Source organism: Elgaria multicarinata, chromosome 3 (assembly GCF_023053635.1).
Source record: "Elgaria multicarinata webbii isolate HBS135686 ecotype San Diego chromosome 3, rElgMul1.1.pri, whole genome shotgun sequence".
Lineage (NCBI taxonomy): Eukaryota > Metazoa > Chordata > Lepidosauria > Squamata > Anguidae > Elgaria > Elgaria multicarinata.
The window spans coordinates 43,687,477-43,707,145 of record NC_086173.1 but is presented as its reverse complement, the minus strand read 5'-3'; the positions used below and the strand labels follow the sequence as shown (position 1 = coordinate 43,707,145).

The window sequence follows — 19,669 nt, the reverse complement described above, 5'->3', positions numbered from 1 at the left end:
TCATGATCAACCTTAAACTTACTCTAATAATTTAAGAACATGAAATCTATCTTTATTAGTTGGAATATAAAATTGGATCGCCTGACTCCCAGTCCGACACTTTAGCCGCTACACCACACTGGCTCTGTCTCACCACATTGGCTCACCACATATAGGGGGTATGCAGGAAGGCAAGGCTAGGCAGGAATCTATGCTGAACTATCTTAAACTACAATGTGCTGGTGGCAGCGGGTCTTACATGTTCAGTGGGTACATTATCCCTTCCTCCCCACCATAGGACTGTGATGTGATTGCAGTTAAGTGATTCCACCAGCCCACAGGTGGGGTGGAAGCAGACACTGACATGGGTAGAATAGATTCCATGAATAGGAGCAAACTTTAAACTTATTCAGTCTCTCCTGGCCCTGGATAGGTGTGAGGCTGGCTGTGGGAGATGGAGGTGCTTGACAAAGGAGGATCATAGTTGTTCTCCAGCTTTCATGATAGACAGCCATCCAATGTAGCCCGGTGGCCAGAGGCAGCTGCACAGGATGGCTGGAGCAAATCTTGCTTCCTTTAGTGATAGCTCTGCCTTCCCCAGCACCAGAGCTGTTGCGGTGAAAGGAGGAAGAGAATCCAGATCTGGCGTTCTCTTGGAAAGACCAGCTTGATGGGCAATAGTGAAATCAGGTTTAGCCTTGCCTACTGAGACTTCCATGCAGGGATGGGGGCGAGGCAATGAACTATGTGAGCCCAGTGTGCCGCTTTTGTCTTTCTGCAGTGGTGGTAGTGATGCCTCTCAAAGGCCGAACTGCTGGCATGACAGAAGTCAAATAGTTCTAGCATAAACCTCTCTTTTCGTTAGAGAATATGAAATTGTAGTGGATGTGCTCAGTGTTTGTCCTACCTAACGCAGATGCATTGAAATGAATGGGAGTAACTTAAGTCCCATTTATTTCAGTGGGCCTACTCTAAGCAGGACAAAGATTGGACACAACCCAGTGTTTTAAATAACTGACAGCTATTTAAGAATACTTGGCTGGTGAAATGATCCAGCACTTTTGGAATGGTCAAATGGCCAGTCCTAGATCTTGAAGTCTCTCTAGGATACTTTTGATAGTGTTAACTTGCCATAGGGCAGTGGTAAGTGAACACAGTGGGCTGCTTGATCACCTCATGATTTGTCTTTTGTATGGTGTAATCCTGAACATGTCTATCTTGAAATAAGCCCCATTGAGTTCAGTGGGACTTACTCCCAGGTAAGTGTGTATAGGATGGTAGCTTAAGAGTCCCAGCAGAATTCTTTGCTGCTGTGATACTGCTCTTGGCCATATTGGTTGGCTGACCAAATGGTGAAGTCTTGGGTATCTGGGTGCCGGGTGTGGGGGTGTCTTGCTGTCTTGCAATGGGTGTCTTGCTGTGATGCTTTTAAGCATCATGCCTTTGTGTTCCTGAAAAGGTGGGTAGAGTTGATGAAGAGTGAAGGAACCCTTGGCTCTGTATGTCGGAGGAACTTTAAATGATTTAGGAATATAATAGAACTGTTAATTTTTTTTTTACAGCCAGTCATTCTTTCAGGAGAAATGCAGCACACTCCAGCAGTTAAGCAATCATGTGTGAAATGAATTTTTATAGTCTGTTTTGCTGATTATTCCGCTGCATTTTGACATGGTTTAAGAGCTTAAGTGCTTGATACATTTTTTTTTATATAGACCAGCGAAACAAAAAAACGCCTTTCACATTTTAAGAATTGGAAACAGTAATTTTACCTGTTTTGACAAACAGCTAGAGTGGCAATGCTTTTAAGAATTTTGTTCTTAATTTATTTTTGCAACTCCGATGACTGTTGAAGTGGGCAATGTTGATTTCATTTCAGAGGAATGCATGATAATTGGCCAATCAAAACCCTGCTTTTTATTGCTTTTCTCTGTTTTTGAACATTTTTATTGTATTTTTATATTGTATACTGCTTTCAGAGACTTCTACCCTTAAGTGCTGCCTAAAAATAATTTTAAATAAAAATAATAAAATACTCAAAGTAAATTCTAAACTATGAATTTGCAAACTAACACTTCTGTGAAGTTAAAATGTGGATTTTGTGTTCAGGCATGAGTGCTTTTGTAGCCCAAATGGCACTGTCTGTAGACAAGGGGAAGTTAACAGCAGGCTTGGAGAAATCAAGCTTCTTTAGGGGAGAAAAAATCTTAAAAAATGGAGACTGTATATGCACAGCGGCTGTGAAATGCTGACTGGCAGTTGGGCAGGGGAGAAATGGAAAACTGGGTGGGAGGAGGAAGTGGAATGGACTATCTTGGAGTACCTCACAGTGCAACACTTTGTAACAGGTTCTGCTTGTGTTGGCTCTAATTCTGAAGTGCTGTTGTTGTTAAAACTGGTGCCTCCCTGGGCCTGGGCCGTGCCTGTTTGCTGCTCCGGCTGTGGGCATCAGAGCGTTTTGCAAGTGGTGACAGACGATTACCTGACTAGGATGACTTGAGGAGCTAACCCCATGCAGGTACCAGACTACAACCAATTGTGGAAGGACTGTCTTACATGCTGGCTCCTTGGAGATTACCAGAGTACTGCAAAAGCATGGATTCGGCCGTGTAGTTACAACCTCAGCTTCCCTGTCTGGCCCCAAGACTGCAGTGCAGCGTTCTGTATTCTTCCATTGCCTTTGGTTTCTCTCCAAGACCCTTTGTGGTGCCCTCTGAAGGATGTGCAGAGGGATGCCAAAGATGGTAAAGTGCTTCTGTTCTTTGCTAGTTTTGGGGCTGGGAACATTCATGTATCCTTTGTTGCTGACCTGCATGTTGCTGTACCACATCAGGACCCCCTTATTACTTCAAAAAGAAATCAGTTCCACTCATTACATAGGCATGTCTTTCAGAAAACACACACATAACGAATGTAACCAAGGGTGCTTCTAGACAGAGGGGTCTTAGCGTTAACAATTATAAAAGCTTTATGCAGCTATTTCGTCTTTTGTTCCTAAATGGATTTTCTTCCTTAAGAGAAAAAAGATGGAAGAAGTGCTGGGAAAACAAGGGAGTGTTATGAGTAGAAGATGTTGTCTGGATCTCCCATAAGCTTTCATGAACAAGGCACAGTGATGGCATGAGAAAAGCCTCATCTGGAAGCACCCTAAATCACTACTTCTGTAATGTGTATGCTGGTGTAATCCCTGGCAGTTTTGTACATCCCACTGAATTTTAGAGCATTTTCAAGTCTCAGAAATGTTCACAGTAATTATTATTTTTGCAAGTATCTTCAGAGGAATGCAGACAAACTCTGAAGTAACATAACTAGAAGGGAGAGGAATGTTTGTAGAGTTCAATGCTTGGCATGTAAAAATGAGACCTTTTGAGACAGTCAGGTTGCAGTGCTATACCTGCTTATCTGGGAATACACCCCATTGAACTTAGCGGGGCTTACTGCTAAGTAGACATGTATTATAGCATCACGCTTTTAAAATAATGAACATGTCTCCATGTCTTCCAAGAATACTGTGTCATGCTTTTGCCCTAGAAGATCCTGCCTGGCCAAACTTGCCTGGATATTCAGCACACCAAACCTGATTTGATGCCATGGGTTTTTGACTCCACTTGATCTGACCTGATCAGATGTGACCTGATTGCTTGTACATGCCTGGCTGGTTTTAACACCTCTGGGTGCCTTAAACCAAGTTGGACAGGACAGGATCATTATACAGAGAAAAGGAGCCATTGTTCGCAAATGGCTTTTGGACAATATATCTCTCTTATCTCTATCTCTATATTAAAGTTTAGTTTCCAGAAGCAAAGGGGCACTATAACTGACTGAATAGAGTCAATGCTTTTTGCAGCTAACTCAGGATCTAGCCACATTGTCTTCTGATAGGCTCTTCTTTTTCTTTCGGATTTCTTCAGATGCTCAACAAGAGATTTCATCTCTGCTAGAGAGCCTATCTTCCGTATTCTGTCTTGCTTATGCAATCTTTTCTTGGCATAAAAGCTCTCTCCATCAGAACAGCGTTTTTCATCTTTGATTTGATAGTACTATATACTGTCTCTTGATAGGAATGTCAGCATCATCGTGTTTCATAAATTCGGCATTGTTTTTAACTTCAAAATTGAACAGAAAATGAGATGGTAAAGTCGAATCACCAAAACGATCTATTACTATTTTTTTATATTAATACGGGTTATCTGCAATTTTTATGGAACAATATAGCTATATGTCTGCTAAATCATAGCTTAAAAACTGAATCATTACTGGTATAGCAGCGATTTCTGCTTCTAAATTATCCCCTTTATATTTGCAGAAGAAAGAATATTGTATCAAAGTATTTTTAGGAGCTTTTACCTGCTAAGCTGAAAAAAGCTTTTACAATGGTTAGGCTCTATATAATACCCATGAGCTTTATTAGAAAGGAGATGGTGACAGTTGTCCTTAAGTCTTCACTGTGGTTGATTCTTGGGTTAAAGAATAACCGTATTGAAATACAATACAATAAGATGATTCAAATATTTCTTGTATTGATTGTATGCCATTGTAATAGTGGCTTCATGTGATGATTTGACTTTTTTTTAAAAAAATGATGTTGTAAAGGATTATTGTTCAATTAGCAATAAATCTAATCTGAATCCTTTTACCATAGCACAGCTCTGCACCTACTTCTGTCTTCTATTGCTCTAGGGAAAGGCAGGCAGAGAGACCATAGTAAAGGTGTGGTGATAATGGGCCTTCTGTTTTAGTTAAGGAGCTCAGAGCCAAACTGGATGTTACATGCAGTTGCATGTAAACTCCTCCTGATGACCCCTTTAAATGAAAATATGTATTTGTTTGTTTGCTTATTTACAATATTATTGCCTTTCATTAGCAAACAACAGGGCAGTGTATAGAATTCATTAAAACAACAATTCAAATACAAAGATAAAAACAAACCTCCCCAAATCGACTAAGCTAAATGTTAAAAAAATGCTTGGGTATATAAATGATTGCCGAAACACCATCAAGGGTGGCACCTGTTCCACTGCAGAGGAGAGAAAATTCTAAAGGCATGGTGCCACAATAGAAAGGCTCTCTTCTGGTTGCTGCCACATGTACAGGTGATAGAACAACCAGGAGGCCTGTTCTGTAGATCTTGGTAAACAGGCAGGTTCATAGGGGAGAAGGCACTCCCTCGGGTAGCCTAGCCTCAAGCTGTTTAGGGCCTTATATGTCTATAACCTCACCTTGAACCTGTTCTGGTAACATATTGGCAGCCAGTGCAGTTCTCTGAATAAAGGTATACCATGTTTGTGGTAGGAGCCCCACTCAGCAGCCTGGATTCCCAATTCTTCACTAGCTGTAGTTTCTGGATGAATCTCAAGGGAAGCTCCACCTTTGTAGTAATCCATTCTTGAGGCTACCAATGTGGGGATCACTGTGGCCAAACTATGCCTATCTAGGAAGAGCCATAGCTGGCGTACCAACCGAAGTTGGTAAAAGACACTCCCGGTCACCAAGTCCACCTGACTCTTCTGTGACAAAGATAGATGAGGGGTACTCCCAGATGGCAAACCTTATCCTTCAGGGAGAGTGCAACCCTGAAAAGAATAGGTATCCTAATTCCCAGATGCAGAAACTATTCACCTACAGTTTTTCAGTATTGTCAGGATTCATTTTAACTTTATTGGCCCTCATTCAGTCCACCGCTGCTTCCAGGCATTGATCTAAGATGTACACAGCCAGACCTGATTCAAATGTCACAATGTCAAATGATGACACCATGCCCCAAATCCCTTAATGAATGCTCCCAATGCCTTCATATAGGTAGTAAACATCATGCTAAGGGCTGACACACATCACCCAATGCAACTCTCTGCCAGCCCTGTAGGTAGGAGTGGAACCACTGCAATATAGTGCCCCCACCTCAATCCGCAAAGCCAGCCCTGGAGGTTACCACTGAGAGATCAAGGAGAATCAACAGGGTTTCACTCCCTCTGACTCTTTCCTGATAAATGTCAACTATCAGAGCAATGAGGGTTGATTATGTGCCCGAACTAGGCCTGAAATCAAATTGGAATGGGTCTAGATAATCTTTCATCTAGCAATGCCTGGGGCTGAGCCACTAACACCCTCTCAAGCACCTGACCCAGAAATGGGCTGCTTGCTATCATCCATTAGTTATATACCTCTGGGTCCAGTGTGGGCTTTTTCAGGAGCAGATGTCCTATCGCCTCTTTAAGGGTAGCATGCATTACTCCCTCAACCAAAGAAGCATGTACCACATCCCAGAGCCACTCAGTCACCCGATCCCCGGGCTTGCTTGAGCCAGCCAAGATGGGCAGGGGTCAAGAAGCACATAGTTAGGCAAGTTGCTCTAATCATCTTGTCTACATCCTTGGGCCTGTGAAGATAAAACTGATCCCACTGACCTAAACCAGATGGCACGCTGGGCCTCTCAGCTGGATTGGTAACAATGATATCAAAGCTAGTGTGATATTGAAGCCCTGTCTAGATTGGAGTCTGGCAATCAAAGTTGTACTAGCTCAGAAAATAAGAGGTACCCCAACTCATGGAAGAGAAAATGGCATTTGTTACAATTATATTGCATATAAATTTCATCACAGTTCTCCTTTATTCTTGCAAGAGTAGGAGTAGGTTAGAATGGTAGAGAATGACATGTCCAATGGCATCTAACAGACATTGTGATTGAGAGCCCAGTTAGATGATGCAAGAGGCATGGAGTTACCGGTCTCTTTCTGTTTTCCTTCAATAACATTTACTTTTATGTAACACTTTGATATGATGTCATTGTGCTGCTTGTTTCTGTGTCCTCACTTGTTGGGTTGGGGAGATGTCAGAACCTGAGAGTGTTAGATAAGCTAATGGAGAACTCATGAACCTCACTAAAGAACACTGGAATGAAAAGAGTTTCTTGTTTTAACTGTCACCTGGTTTGTTATCTTCCTGCTAAAGCGGAGGTGTGTGCAAATAAGAGAAGAAACGACCTGTTAGGTTCTGAATATTCCCTTTCAAGACTGCTTTTGTACTTTGCAGTGCTGATAAGCTTTCTTGAGAGCAAACCAGTTCTTTGAGAAGATGTGAGCCTTAATGAGCTGTAACACCTTTTGGAAAGGAACCTCTCCCTTGCTGCCACCTTCTTTCCTTTCCTTTCCTTGGAAAACATATGCTTTTACTTTGATGCATTTGATACCTAATGTTCTCTCCCCACATTCCTTGGTGCCAAAGGAATCTGGCTATTGCATGTTATTGGAATAAAATACTTGTATACTGATTTCATTTTAATTGATGGAAGAAATAACAGAGGTGATACTGGTAGAAAGTGGCTCAGGGCCTGGGGAGGATAAGCCTGCCACTGTTGGGGTCTATAGGACCTTATTGGATCAGCTTGGGGGCTCTTGGACCTGACTTTATTTTTAGAGAAGCCAGTTGGGATTGTTTTCTCCAGCCCAAACTTCAACTGTGGATTTAAACCTTCTGTGTCTTATATGTGATTTATTTCTGGTTTTATACTTCGTTGTTTTGTGTGTATGTGCGAGAGAGGGAGAGAGAGAAGTGCTTTATGGTCAGTTGAAAAGCCGTATAAAAATGTTTTAATAAATAAGCCAGCTGGAAGAAGAATGGAGGAAGTAGCAAGAGATCTGGGAAAACTGCAGCAGCCAAGTTTTATTTCAGCTGCTATCTGCCTACCTGAAAGTATGCGACTTGAATGCCTCTAGTGTGGGAGAGCCCACAACCTCCCTAGGTAACTGGTTCCATTGTCGTACTGCTCTAACAGTCAGGACATTTTTCCTGATGTCCAGCTGGAATCTGGTTTCCTTTAACTTGAGCCCGTTATTCCGTGTCCTGCACTCTGGGAGGATCGAGAAGAGATCCTGGCCCTCCTCTGTGTGACAACCTTTTAAATATTTGAAGAGTGCTATCATGTTTCCCCTCAATCTTCTCTTCTCCAGGCTAAAGATGCCCAGTTCTTTCAGTCTCTCCTCACAGGGCTTTGTTTCTAGTCCCCTGAACATCCTTGTTACCCTCCTCTGACCCCTCTCCAGTTTGTCTGAGGTGTGGTGCCCAGAACTGAACACAAGATGAGGCCTAACCAGTGCTGAATAGAGAGGAACCAGTACCTCATGTAATTTGGAAGCTATATTTCTGTTAATGCATCCCAAAATAGCATTTGCCTTTTTTGCAGCCCCATCACACTGTTAACAACAGGGGGGGGGGTGAAGCCAGAGTTGTTTCCTCTCAGACAAGCCCCCCCGCCCCAATCCCAAGGATCTCTTCTTCCAGGAGCTGCCTCCTGCAAAGTACCCCAAAAAACCAGGGAGCTGTCTAGAGCAGCATTGTATATAGTACAAAGGACTGCCTCTGGAAGGCAAAACCAGCTTCCCTCCCCCCACCCGGTTTATACAGAAGCAATTTCTATGTGCACAAGGGCTTCTCTGGATCCAAATCAATGGGTGCAATTTGGAGACAAAATCAGGCACGCCTGTTTTCCACCAAAATGGATGGGACATAGATGCTTCTTCCCAATAATAATGGAGGCTAGGCACCCTTGACTTGCACAGCATTGGTAATTTGGATTAGTTTTTTTTCTTGATGAATAGAATGCAAGGTTTTTCAGCATCACAGAGTTCCTTTTCATGCAGAAGTGAAATACAGTATGAGAAATTTCAATGAACTGAAGTACCTTCGTTCTGAAATTAATTAAATTCACCCCACCTTCTCATTCTGCCCGATGATTAGATTTTTCGGGCTTGAAAAGTTTTATTCCAGTTCACCAGCGAAGATAGCTCCTGTGAAAAGTGATTGCTCCTGCCTACCTTGACTCTCAAGGGCAACAACGCAATTGTGATCTGGATGCAAAGAGCGTCTTTGGCTAGTTAATAGCTGCAATTTTAAGGTTCTTCTGGAAGATGGAGTTATGGGATATATGTAATTGAAAGAACATGCCCGGAAGCTAACTCCTAAACTAGAAAAAATGCACTCTTGCAAATCACTTGAATAAGGTGAAGACCTTTTTATTTTCCCAGCATTTTAACAGTCTATAAATAAATTTTAACTTGGTGTTTTAAATTTGTAATTTTGCATTGCTGCTGTTTTTATCTGGTTGAGCTTTTAGATTGTATTTTATATTATGGTTTTATACTGTTGTTTTATACTTTGAATGATTTTAATTTTTGTGAACCGCCCAGAGAGCTCCGGCTATTGGGCGGTATAGAAATGTAATAAATAAATAAATCTCAGTCAGTTACAACACACAGGTGACAAGTTTATTGCCCTCCCTTTTAACTATGATGCTGATCCATTTAGGACGACTATTCTCAGCTTGCCAGTTTTTCTCCCTCCTGCAGCAAAAACAAACATAATTAAAATAAGAATGTTATGCTTAGTTTCTTTCCAGCAGGCCGGACTGGCTCAGATGCAAGGAATTTGAAGAATATTCTGGCATCGCTGCTTTTCAAGAACAATTTGGGTGACAGTACTGCCAAATGTCACAATTTCTAGCACTCATCTGAGAACTCTGTGTTCTCTATCCAGGAAAAAATAGAACACTCCTTGTGTATCAATATGATGTTCAAATGTTCCTTGTGTTTCTCATGAGAAATAATCAGGCAAGAAAGATATGTTGCCACACCTCCGACAAAAGTACATTAAATGCCCCTGGACAAACAGTGGCGGCCCCAGGCATACACAGCAAGTGATTGGGGCTGTGGCTGATCAGCTCCGTTCCTAAACAGTAGCAAAGCACAGCAAAATGAAGGCCATGTGCTATGCAGTTGGAATATTATTATTATATTTATTTATATAGCACCATCAATGTACATGGTGCTGTACAGAGTAAAACAATAAATAGCAAGACTCTGCCGCATAGGCTTATATTCTAATAATGGTATTAGTAATGGTATTAATAATGGTACCAATATCAAATATTGGTACTCAGACTCCAATATCAAACTCTTCATTTAGATAGGGGAGATTTCCTTCTAAGATCAAGAATGATGATTAATGCCTAGAGTTTAACCTTTAACTGCCAGATTGCAGATCATGTGGCTGGGGGTGTCTTTCCATTATAATTATTTAACATTTAGAAGTGATTTAACTTCTGCCATCCTATACTTGCCTCTATTAAACAAGCGCAAATAGAAGTGAAGTTTCCAGAGTTGAGGGAAGACCCGAAGACTGGCTAACTTGGAAATAGCAGGCTTGAGGGCAAGAGATTCTCTGTTGTAGCAGCCTTAGATCCTGTTCTCTCTGGGGGAGCAGTTTTAGTTACAGCAGCCTCCATGACATGTGAGAGCAGAACCGTGTTCAATGAAAGTGGGATTCCCCCCCCCCCTCCGAGAAATGTGGCAAGTTTTAAGTGTTTACATGAGTCAAAAGAAGCTTGCTAAACTCAATTACCGTGAATTGAAGACAAAAAGAAGATTCACCTGCTATTAATTACCATTACACAATCTTCCTTGATGGGAAAGCAAGTAGGGGAATATGCTTCTGTATTGAAAGTGAGTAAACAGTAAAACACTGAAGGTTGTTCTAATTTATGGAACACAGTTTGTGATAGTGTAGCTGTGGATTTCTTTCCTGTAGCTGTGTTGCTCCCTGGCAGCTGCATAATTACTGTTACTGATGAGCAAGGATTTGTAGGCTTCCGAATTCTGGAATCTGAGTGCTTAGGAAGATTCAGCAGTTATTATTGGGTGGTCACTTAGGATGTTTCTAGATTAGGGTGTTCCCTCCCCCCAAATTTGGTAATGCATTGATTTTTACTGGGTATAGACAATAATCCTTTGAATGAATTTGTCAGTCGTGTGTGTGTATGGGGCGAGGAGAATCCAAAGTCTTTTCCCCAGTGCTTTGGTTGTGGGAAAACTGTTTCCAGGCATTCAAACTGTTGCTGGCATAAAATGTGTGACAGAAAGTGGCTGGCATTCTTTTTAAAGTTTGTCCAAATGAGATTTGTATTCTAGGTACCATAGACCAGATTAGGTTGTATCTCCATGTCTTTGAGGTTTTAAAAAGCCCTTCCTGCTAATCTTGATTGGGCAAGTTTGGACATATGTGGGAAATTCAAATAAGACGCTCTTATCAAATTGGGAGGCCAGCTGTTATGTGTTACACCATCGGGTAAACACTCTGCTTCTCTTGTTGCTTTGTCTAAGATAGCAGTAGGTATACAGTTTGGTATGACTTGAACAGCTGCTGCCAAGTCCCCTGGCACATGGGCTCTGCTAGGATGGAGTTCTCTCACTTGACATGAGCCACTGGCCTTATGACGGAGAGCGCCTTCCAAGACTCATCAAACCCACTGAACATTGCCCTTCCTGCTGACCCATGTGAGAACAAGTGATGCTGCCAGATGCAGGTTTCATTGTATTGCAAGTGACCATGAGGCTTTGGGTAAGAAGGTGTAGGACTTTGGGGAGCAGATGGTAGTTTAGTCACAAGTTTCTGTTGAAAGTCATAGCCTAGGGGGAGGAAAGAAGAATGCCGGAAGTGAATGACTGATGATGGAGGCTGATAAAATGCAAGAAGACAGTATTGTTGCAAAACCCTGGGGCAGGAAAGGGAGTGAAACTGGTATGGTGGTGCAGGTACCCACTAGGATGCAATAAAAACTAGAGCATGGTCAAGAAGTATAACACATGGTTTCCAATTTCTCTATACCAATGCTCAGCGTATTGGAAATGGAATGAACTTGTCATCTTAATACAGGAAGGCAAATATGATTTATATGTATTACTGAAACTGGGTGGGATAAGATTCCTGATTGCAATGTGGGGATTGAAGGGCATAACTTAGAAGGAATAGACAAAACAGGAAAGGAGGAGTGGCATTATACATGAAAAATGTGTGGACCTTGAAGAAATCAGTGAATCTGAACACTTAAAATTGGTTGAGAGCATTTCTGTAAACAAAAGGAAGGAAAGAAGCATAATAATGGCAATATCATTGTGGGAGTCTGCAACAGACCTCCAGGCCAGGCAGAAGACTTAGCTGATGCCTTCCTTGATCAGATTGCTAAACTTTGAAAGTGGAGGCACCTAGTATTAATGAGAGACTTCAACTACCCTGATACATTTATGGAAATCAAACACTGCTGAGTATGAAAGGTCTAACAAATACTTGCCTTGCTGACAAATCCATCTTCCAGAAGTTGGAAGGAGAGCCAAGGGGATCACTTTCATAGACCTATTCCTGACCAACAGGGAAAAATTGGTTAGTGAGGTAAAAAAATAGTGGGAAACTTGGGTGGAAGTGATCACATCATCTTGGGATTTGTAATACTCGGGGAAAAGGAAAACTGAGCTTAATCAGACCTGCGCTCCAACCTGTAGGAAATACCTCTAGAGGACCAGCCAAAAAGTTATAGCATAGCCAACAAGCTTTATGAGACTCTTCTTCAAGTTGGATGCTGTGTTAATGAAAACAACAAAAACGGGGAAGGAGTGATTGGGGGAAGATGGTAGAAGAGTCCCAGTGTATAATTTGTGGTATAATATTAGATGTGTAGAATTAAAATGAAAACTTCTATTTCATGACTCATGGGATTATACGTATGTATGGGATAGGATCATGGTATGTGTCTTTCAGGTTTGTATTGGGCCTCCAAAAATCGGCTTCCAAAAATGATTTGTTGTTGTTTATTCGTTCAGTCGTTTCCGACTCTTCGTGACTTCATGGACCAGCTCACGCCAGAGCTTTCTGTCGGCCGTCGCCACCCCCAGCTCCCCCAAGGTTAAGTCTGTCACCTCCAGAATATCATCCATCCATCTTGCCCTTGGTTGGCCCCTCTTCCTTTTGCCTTCCACTTTCCCTAGCCTCTTCTCCAGGGTATCCTGTCTTCTCATTATGTGGCCAAAGTACTTCAGTTTTGCCTTTAATACCATTCCCTCAAGTCAGCAGTCTGGCTTTATTTCCTGGAGTATGGACTGGTTTGATCTTCTTGCAGTCCAAGGCACTCTCAGAATTTTCCTCCAACACCACAGTCAAAAGCATCTATCTTCCTTCGCTCAGCTTTCCTTATGGTCCAGCTCTCGCAGCCATAGGTTACTACGGGGAATACCATTGCTTTAACTATGCGGACCTTTGTTGTCAGTGTGGTGTCTCTGCTCTTAACTATTTTATCAAGTTTTGTCATTGCTCTCCTCCCCAGAAGTAAATGTCTTCTGATTTCCTGGCTGCAGTCAGCGTCTGCAGTAATCTTTGCACACAGAAATACAAAGTCTGTCACTGCCTCCACGTTTTCTCCCTCTATTTGCCAGTTATCAATCAAGCTAGTTGCCATAATCTTGTTTTTTTTGAGGTTTAACTGCAACCCAGCTTTTGCACTTTCTTCTTTCACCTTTGTCATAAGGCTCCTCAGCTCCTCCTCACTTTCAGCCATCAAAGTGGTGTCATCTGCATATCTGAGATTGTTAATGTTTCTTCCTGCGATTTTAACTCCAGCCTTGGATTCGTCAAGCCCAGCACGTCGCATGATGTGTTCTGCATACAAGTTGAATAGGTAAGGTGAGAGTATACAGCCCTGCCGTACTCCTGCCGTACAATCTTAAACCAGTCTGTTGTTCCGTGGTCTGTTCTTACCGTTGCTACTTGTTCGTTATACAGATTCCTCAGGAGGCAGACAAGATGACTTGGTATCCCCATACCATCAAGAACTTGCCACAGTTTGTTATGATCCACACAGTCAAAGGCTTTAGAGTAGTCAATAAAACAGAAATAGATGTTTTTCTGGAACTCCCTGGCTTTCTCCATTATCCAGTGGATATTGGCAATTTGGTCTCTAGTTCCTCTGCCTTTTCTAAACCCAGTTTGTACATCTGGCAATTCTCGCTCCATGAATTGCTGGAGTCTACCTTGCAGGATCTTGAGCATTACCTTGCTGGCATGTGAAATAAGTGCCACTGTCCGATCGTTTGAACATTCTTTAGTGTTTCCCTTTTTTGATATGGGGATATCCGCTGTGCCACCCCGGTTGTGGAATGAGCTCCCCAGAGAGGTCTGCCTGGCGCCTACACTGTACTCCTTTCGTCGCCAGCTGAAGACCTTTTTATTCTCTCAGTATTTTAACACTTAATTTAAACTTAAATTTAAATTTTACTGTTCTAACTCTGTATTTTAATCTTATATCAATTTTTGCTGCATGGTTTTATCCTGGTTGTGCTTTTTATACTGTATTTTGTATTTGTGTTTTAACCTGTTGGTTGTTTTATTATGGTTTTAATTTTTGTGAACCGCCCAGAGAGCTTTGGCTATTGGGCGGTATAAAAATGTAATAAATAAATAAATAAATACACTTGTGAACAATATCATCAATTAAACAAACATTCAGTTTCTGATGCATCTTCTCATTTCTCTCTGTTTTGCATAATCAATAAAGCCCACTGGATCAGTACCTCCTCCCCTTTTCAGTCCCTTAACCCCAACTTGTAACAGGAGAACCACCTTTAATAGTTAATGTTTGCATGCTTTGCCTTTCTCTTCCATTTGAATGCACAAAAGATGGTATGTGTTGTTGCTTCAACCCAGTTGTGGACCACAGCTCACCAGCTGGGCAAATGGTAAAATCAATGGTGAAATAAAGGGCAGTATCCAATCCTCCTGTCCGCCTATGGGGCCCATCCCATGTGCAACCAGCTCCACAAATTCCATTATGCAAGCTTCCTCTTCTGGGGGCAAGCCCTGAAGCAAGCAGAAATGCTTCTTTCTTGTAAGGGGTGTATGTCGTCAGAGCTCCCTTATGCAAGCTCTACTGACCTTCCCCTTTCCAGAAACAAGCATTTCTGCTCACTTTGGGTTACCCCTGGAAGGGCTAAATTGCCGTTGTGGAAGCAGTGTGGGCTGTTTGCACAACAAAATCCACAAGATTGGCTGCAGATGCCCAGAGACCACTGGATACTGCCCATAGAACATGTGAAGGCAGAACCATGGATTCATGTTTACTGTTAATACCACAGGGTAGTAGTGTGAAGACAAAAAGTGCTTTGCAGCTCTTTTATTGAAAAAATGGAAGTTTGAAGCTAGTTTGAGGGGAGAGAAAAGGTCTTAAACAAGCTATTACTTAAAGAAACTGTGTTTAGGAGAGCCCAGTGGCTACTTCGCTTTAACATCATAAGAAATTTAAGACCACTGCTTGATACAAATGGACTACTTGTGTAGTCCCTGGCCATTTATTTTGAAGGGTTATTTTGGCATTATTACTTCTCAGCGGAATAAGCAAGCCATATTTTGTATGCTTGTTGCTGCTTTAACTGTTCTGGCTAAAATCCAGTTCAGAAAAAAATATGTCAGGGGTTCTTAGGAGTTGAGTTTCATCTACTTGCTGTTTGTAATATTGTTCTGGACAGAAACAAGTAAAGAAACATTTTATTCAAAGTTATACCTCTGATTCATGTTGCTGTCATTTGAGAAAGACATTAGATTTCCTATATTTGGGGAACTCGACCCTGGGAGTTATTGAGAGCAGAAATTCTGCTGTTTACACTTTTGTACATCCATTTGCACTGACCATCCGTTAACTTCCAGGAAGCAGGTAGATAACTTAAAAGAGCATCTATGAATAAACATTAAAGAGTGTTCCAATACAAAGTTATCCATACAATAACCTCCTCCCAAAAGGGGGCAACTACTGGGCATTGCCAAAACATAGTTAAAAGCAGCATTAGCTTTGTTATACCTCCAACAGTTAGCTGGCTTTGACAAACCCTTATTGAACAGATGTTGCAGCATCCAGTAGACAAGAAAAGCTTTTTTTCTGAATAAGATACAACCTGAGATACACAGGTGCATCAGATATAGACAGCAAAGTGATCTAGGATATTGCCTAGCTTAATATGACTCTGCTTTTTCATTACCAATTTTGAACTTCGTACTGTGTAAATAATAATGCATCTTATCTGAACCAGCACTGATTACAGTAAACTGTTTTTGTATGTGAAGAAAGGAGTTGTAAACAGTGCCCTTATCTCACAGGGGTCTGCTTGAAGAGGTGACAGCTACATTATTGCAGTCTAAGAGGCATTCACTTTTCTTCTGTTTTTAAGGTCATGCTGGCCGCTTCTTATTGGTCGCTTCTTGCACCTGCCATTGAGATGGCTGAGGACTCCGGGAAGTTCGGAGCCTTTGCATTCTTCCCTGTAGCTGTTGGCTTCACTCTGGGAGCGGCATTTGTGTACTTTGCTGACCTCCTTCTCCCTTTGTTGGTGAGTAGCCCTTTAACTGTTTCCAATTCTGGTGGCCAGGACTGTCCATTTCCTGACTTGTATGTGCTGGAAGCTGCTTTTGATTGAACACCTAAAAACCATTGTGTGCTGCATACTGGCCTGTCTTCTTTGTTCCCAAAGCCAACTCAAGAGTTCAGGAGTGGTGCTGGCAACGTATCTTTGATGCCTTGCCTCCCATTCCAAATCCAGCCATCACTGCATTAATCCTTATTAAACAGTTGCAATGGGGTTCTTATCAGGCATGCAGTTCCTCCATATACTGAGAATGTGTCCAGCTGTAGAGGTGTACAAGACACTGGTTCAAATCTCACCTCTGCCATAACTTCACTCGGTGGCCTTAGGCAAGACCCTCTCCCTGAGCCTCAGTTGCCCTTCCCATACCTCCAGTCTGCAACATGGGGGAATACTACTACTACTGACTTTACAGGATTGTAAAAGATTGAAACTAGGTAATATACATATATGAGTCAATTGAAACACTTGAAAGTGTGGTACAGATATTAAGGATGTCTATTGTTAGAACCGAAGAAGACATACCATATTTCTTCGATTCTAAGACACACTTCCCCCCCATATAAACGTCTCTAAAAACAGGGTGCATCTTAGAATCAGGGTGTGATTATTATTCTTAGAATCAAAGCTTTATTTCTGTTGGTGGTACTGAAATTAGTGTGCGTCTTGCAATCGATGAAATACGGTAAGTGGATGAGGGGAGTGTACCTCAGAACAAAACATAGTCAACCATAGTTTCAGGATGGTTTATATCAGAAAGGCTGTCCCTTTTCCTCAGCTGGAAGCTTATATAGCCTGGTTTTCTAGGCCCAGCTGCAGCCAGTTAGCCAATCTTCAGTGCTCCCTAATCCATGCTTCTGAGAAGGCCCTTTACTTCAAAGGAGCCTGGCTTTTCTGGGGTGTGAGGTGCATGTCTATCCATGGGTGCTTGCCTGCCCCTGCACTTTTTGACAGTGGTCTGGTTCAGACAACACGCTAAACCATGCTGCTTAACCACAAAATGGTTCCCTTAACCATTTTGTGGTTAAGCAGCATGGTTTAGCATGTTGTCTGAACCAGGCCATTGCCTGGGATTGGGAGGCTGTTCTCCCTCTCCCTCTGACTATGCAAGTGAAGCAGCAGCCGCAAGAGTCAGGGATCCAGGCGTCTGCTGCCGACAGGCCTGGTGTAGCCTCTTCAGAGATGCCAGTGGGTGTCTGAAATAGTGCTGGAGTTGTGGGGGATTGGGCGAGCATAGTGTTTTGTGACTTGGATGAAGCTTGCATAAAACTTGTGATGGGGTGGGTTGACTAGAGTTTGGACTCTTTAAGAAAACAGCTGACCAAGGAATAGGTGCCATCCTCCATGGGCATGTTAGTGGTTTTCAGTCTAGGAAAGTACTTGAGCCTGTGTCCATTATGTAGACTGTGTCTTCCCCAAGTGTAGGAATTGAGACTGCAGGGCTAAAACCAAGGCTAAAGTGGCTTGACCAAGTGCTAGCTGGCATCAAGAGTGGCTGCTTCTGTCTTTATAGAAAGGCTCAGCATAAGGAGAAAGTCTGAGAAGGTCACTGCTGTCAGAAAAGACATTGGGGGGGGTGTCATTCGTGATCTTTGGTCCTAGGCTGCCTGATTTTCAGCATTATAAAAATGCAAATAGGTGTAAAGACAAATTTCAAATGGTATAGATAAAGCCAGGTGAGCTGTGTTCTGAACACTACATTATGGAGGAATGTTACACAGGGCACACTTTTTTCTGCTTCTGGCACTAACTTTGATCATATTTTAGAGTCCGCGAGTCCACTTTTAAATTGCATATTAAAATTGAATGCAAAAATAAACTCAAAACAATGATTAGCAAGTATTCTTTGTTAGCATGCTCTTGGACAAGAAACACATACGTCCCATTCATCTTTTAAATGAAACCACATGTAAATACTTTAAGAAGCATCCTTCTTAATATTCCTAACTAACACACTAGTGACAGGTTCTAGGTCTAGGAAATGTTTGTTTCTTAACCAATAGTTTTGCCACCTTTAGCCAAAAGAGTAGCTTCTACCAGAACAGCTTGAGTCATTTTTCTTCTTCAGGCTGCTTGATGAATCCTTCAACTTCAGTAACAATATAACAGACGGTAAATTTCGTGTGCTTGACAAAAAGCTTCCAACATCCTATAAGCCTTTCAGCAATCAGAACTAAATAACTTCAGGATATAAATCAGATGGATTTCAGAAGGGCATAGGACTTTGAAATCAAATGTAATGAATAATATGTGGCAAAGGGATATATTCAGATCTGCACGCGTACAAAACCGTGCTTTGCTAGATGGGCGTGCTTCCTGCAGCTAAGGAGAAGGCCAGGCTATATTACCGGGCTTATTAGTTAAGGGTCCACACGGTGCACATTTCAGGTGTGGTTCATGGGACTTTTGTACCGCGCCCATGTGCTCATCAGTTTAATATTGGTGGAACGTTTGGGGGAGTGACTACTGCTGCTGCACATCTGTTCATTCTGTTGTGCCAGTGGTAGAAACTGCTAGTGCAACAGGGAGTCCTTGCTTCCTAGAGCAAGCCCAGAAATGAGGGGAAATGCTCATTTCTGCATTAGGGTAGGCGAGCCAAGCTCTGCTGATCTGCCCTGTTTCCGTGTTCATTTCCAACTATTTTAAGAACCCCTCCAATATGCTGGCGGTGGTCCTGCTAGTGCACAAACATAATAGGATGCTGCCCATAGGCAGGACGTTGCTGGTTTTCTTTCCTTTTAATTTTACTTTAGTTATACGTATGTGCTCAATCTTTAACTTATTGTGAGTCTTCTGGGATACAGACTGAAATCAAGAGCTTTGATTTGATTGCCTGTGTGATAGAAGTCTTGGGAGGACCCTCAAGGCGTTTGTGCTGCTGTAGCACTTCCTTGCACCAAATCATCACATCTGTGCTGCTGCTTCTGCTTCTGTGTGCTTTGGTGGGTGAAATGAAGCAAATGAAGAGGCTATTTCCTCCCAGGGCTCTGCTCAGGCAGAAGCGAGGTGTCTGTCATTTTCTACCGATGATGTAATGAAGTTATGGTTCTTAGGGTATCTCATTGGCAGCCTGCCTGTTTGCTTTGCTCTTGGCTTTGGAATTATGTGAATGAGAGAATGCAACTTGCGTTTCCATTTCTTGTTTAGTAGGATGCTTTCAAAGAGGTGATTTTAGTTGGTGCAGTTGGAACTTCACGATACAATGTAATATCAGATTCGGTAAAACAATACTGTTAAAATGTAGAGGCAATAAAACATAGCAAAAATGTAGAGATAATAATACTCAGAGACCACAGCTTTTTTTAAAAAAACCCAAAGACAACCACTCACACTTTTAAGCAGAACAAGCACTTAGTAGGCAGAAGCCTGCTGAAATAGAAATGACTTCACCAACTGGCAAAAGACATCTAGAGAGAGGACGACTGGTGCTTCACAGGGCAAAGTGTTTCTCTGAGAAGGGCCAGCTT

At 42.1% G+C, this 19,669-nt stretch overlaps 1 protein-coding gene across 4 annotated transcripts in view; it reads left to right on the top strand.

Moving 5' to 3' along the window:
• The window catches only part of SLC39A11 (solute carrier family 39 member 11), a 451,624-nt gene that overhangs the window by 5,381 nt on the left and 426,574 nt on the right, over nt 1–19,669 (top strand). For 3 of the 4 annotated variants that reach the window (XR_010025183.1, XM_063120074.1, XM_063120073.1), the window contains exon 4: nt 16,011–16,169. The exons of the other annotated variant lie outside the window; for it this stretch is intronic. Coding sequence is in view for 2 of the 3 variants with exons in the window: in XM_063120074.1 (XP_062976144.1) it covers nt 16,011–16,169 (159 nt within the window). In the remaining variant the exon portion in view is untranslated. The remainder of the gene's footprint in view (nt 1–16,010; nt 16,170–19,669) is intronic. 4 annotated transcript variants of the gene reach the window in all.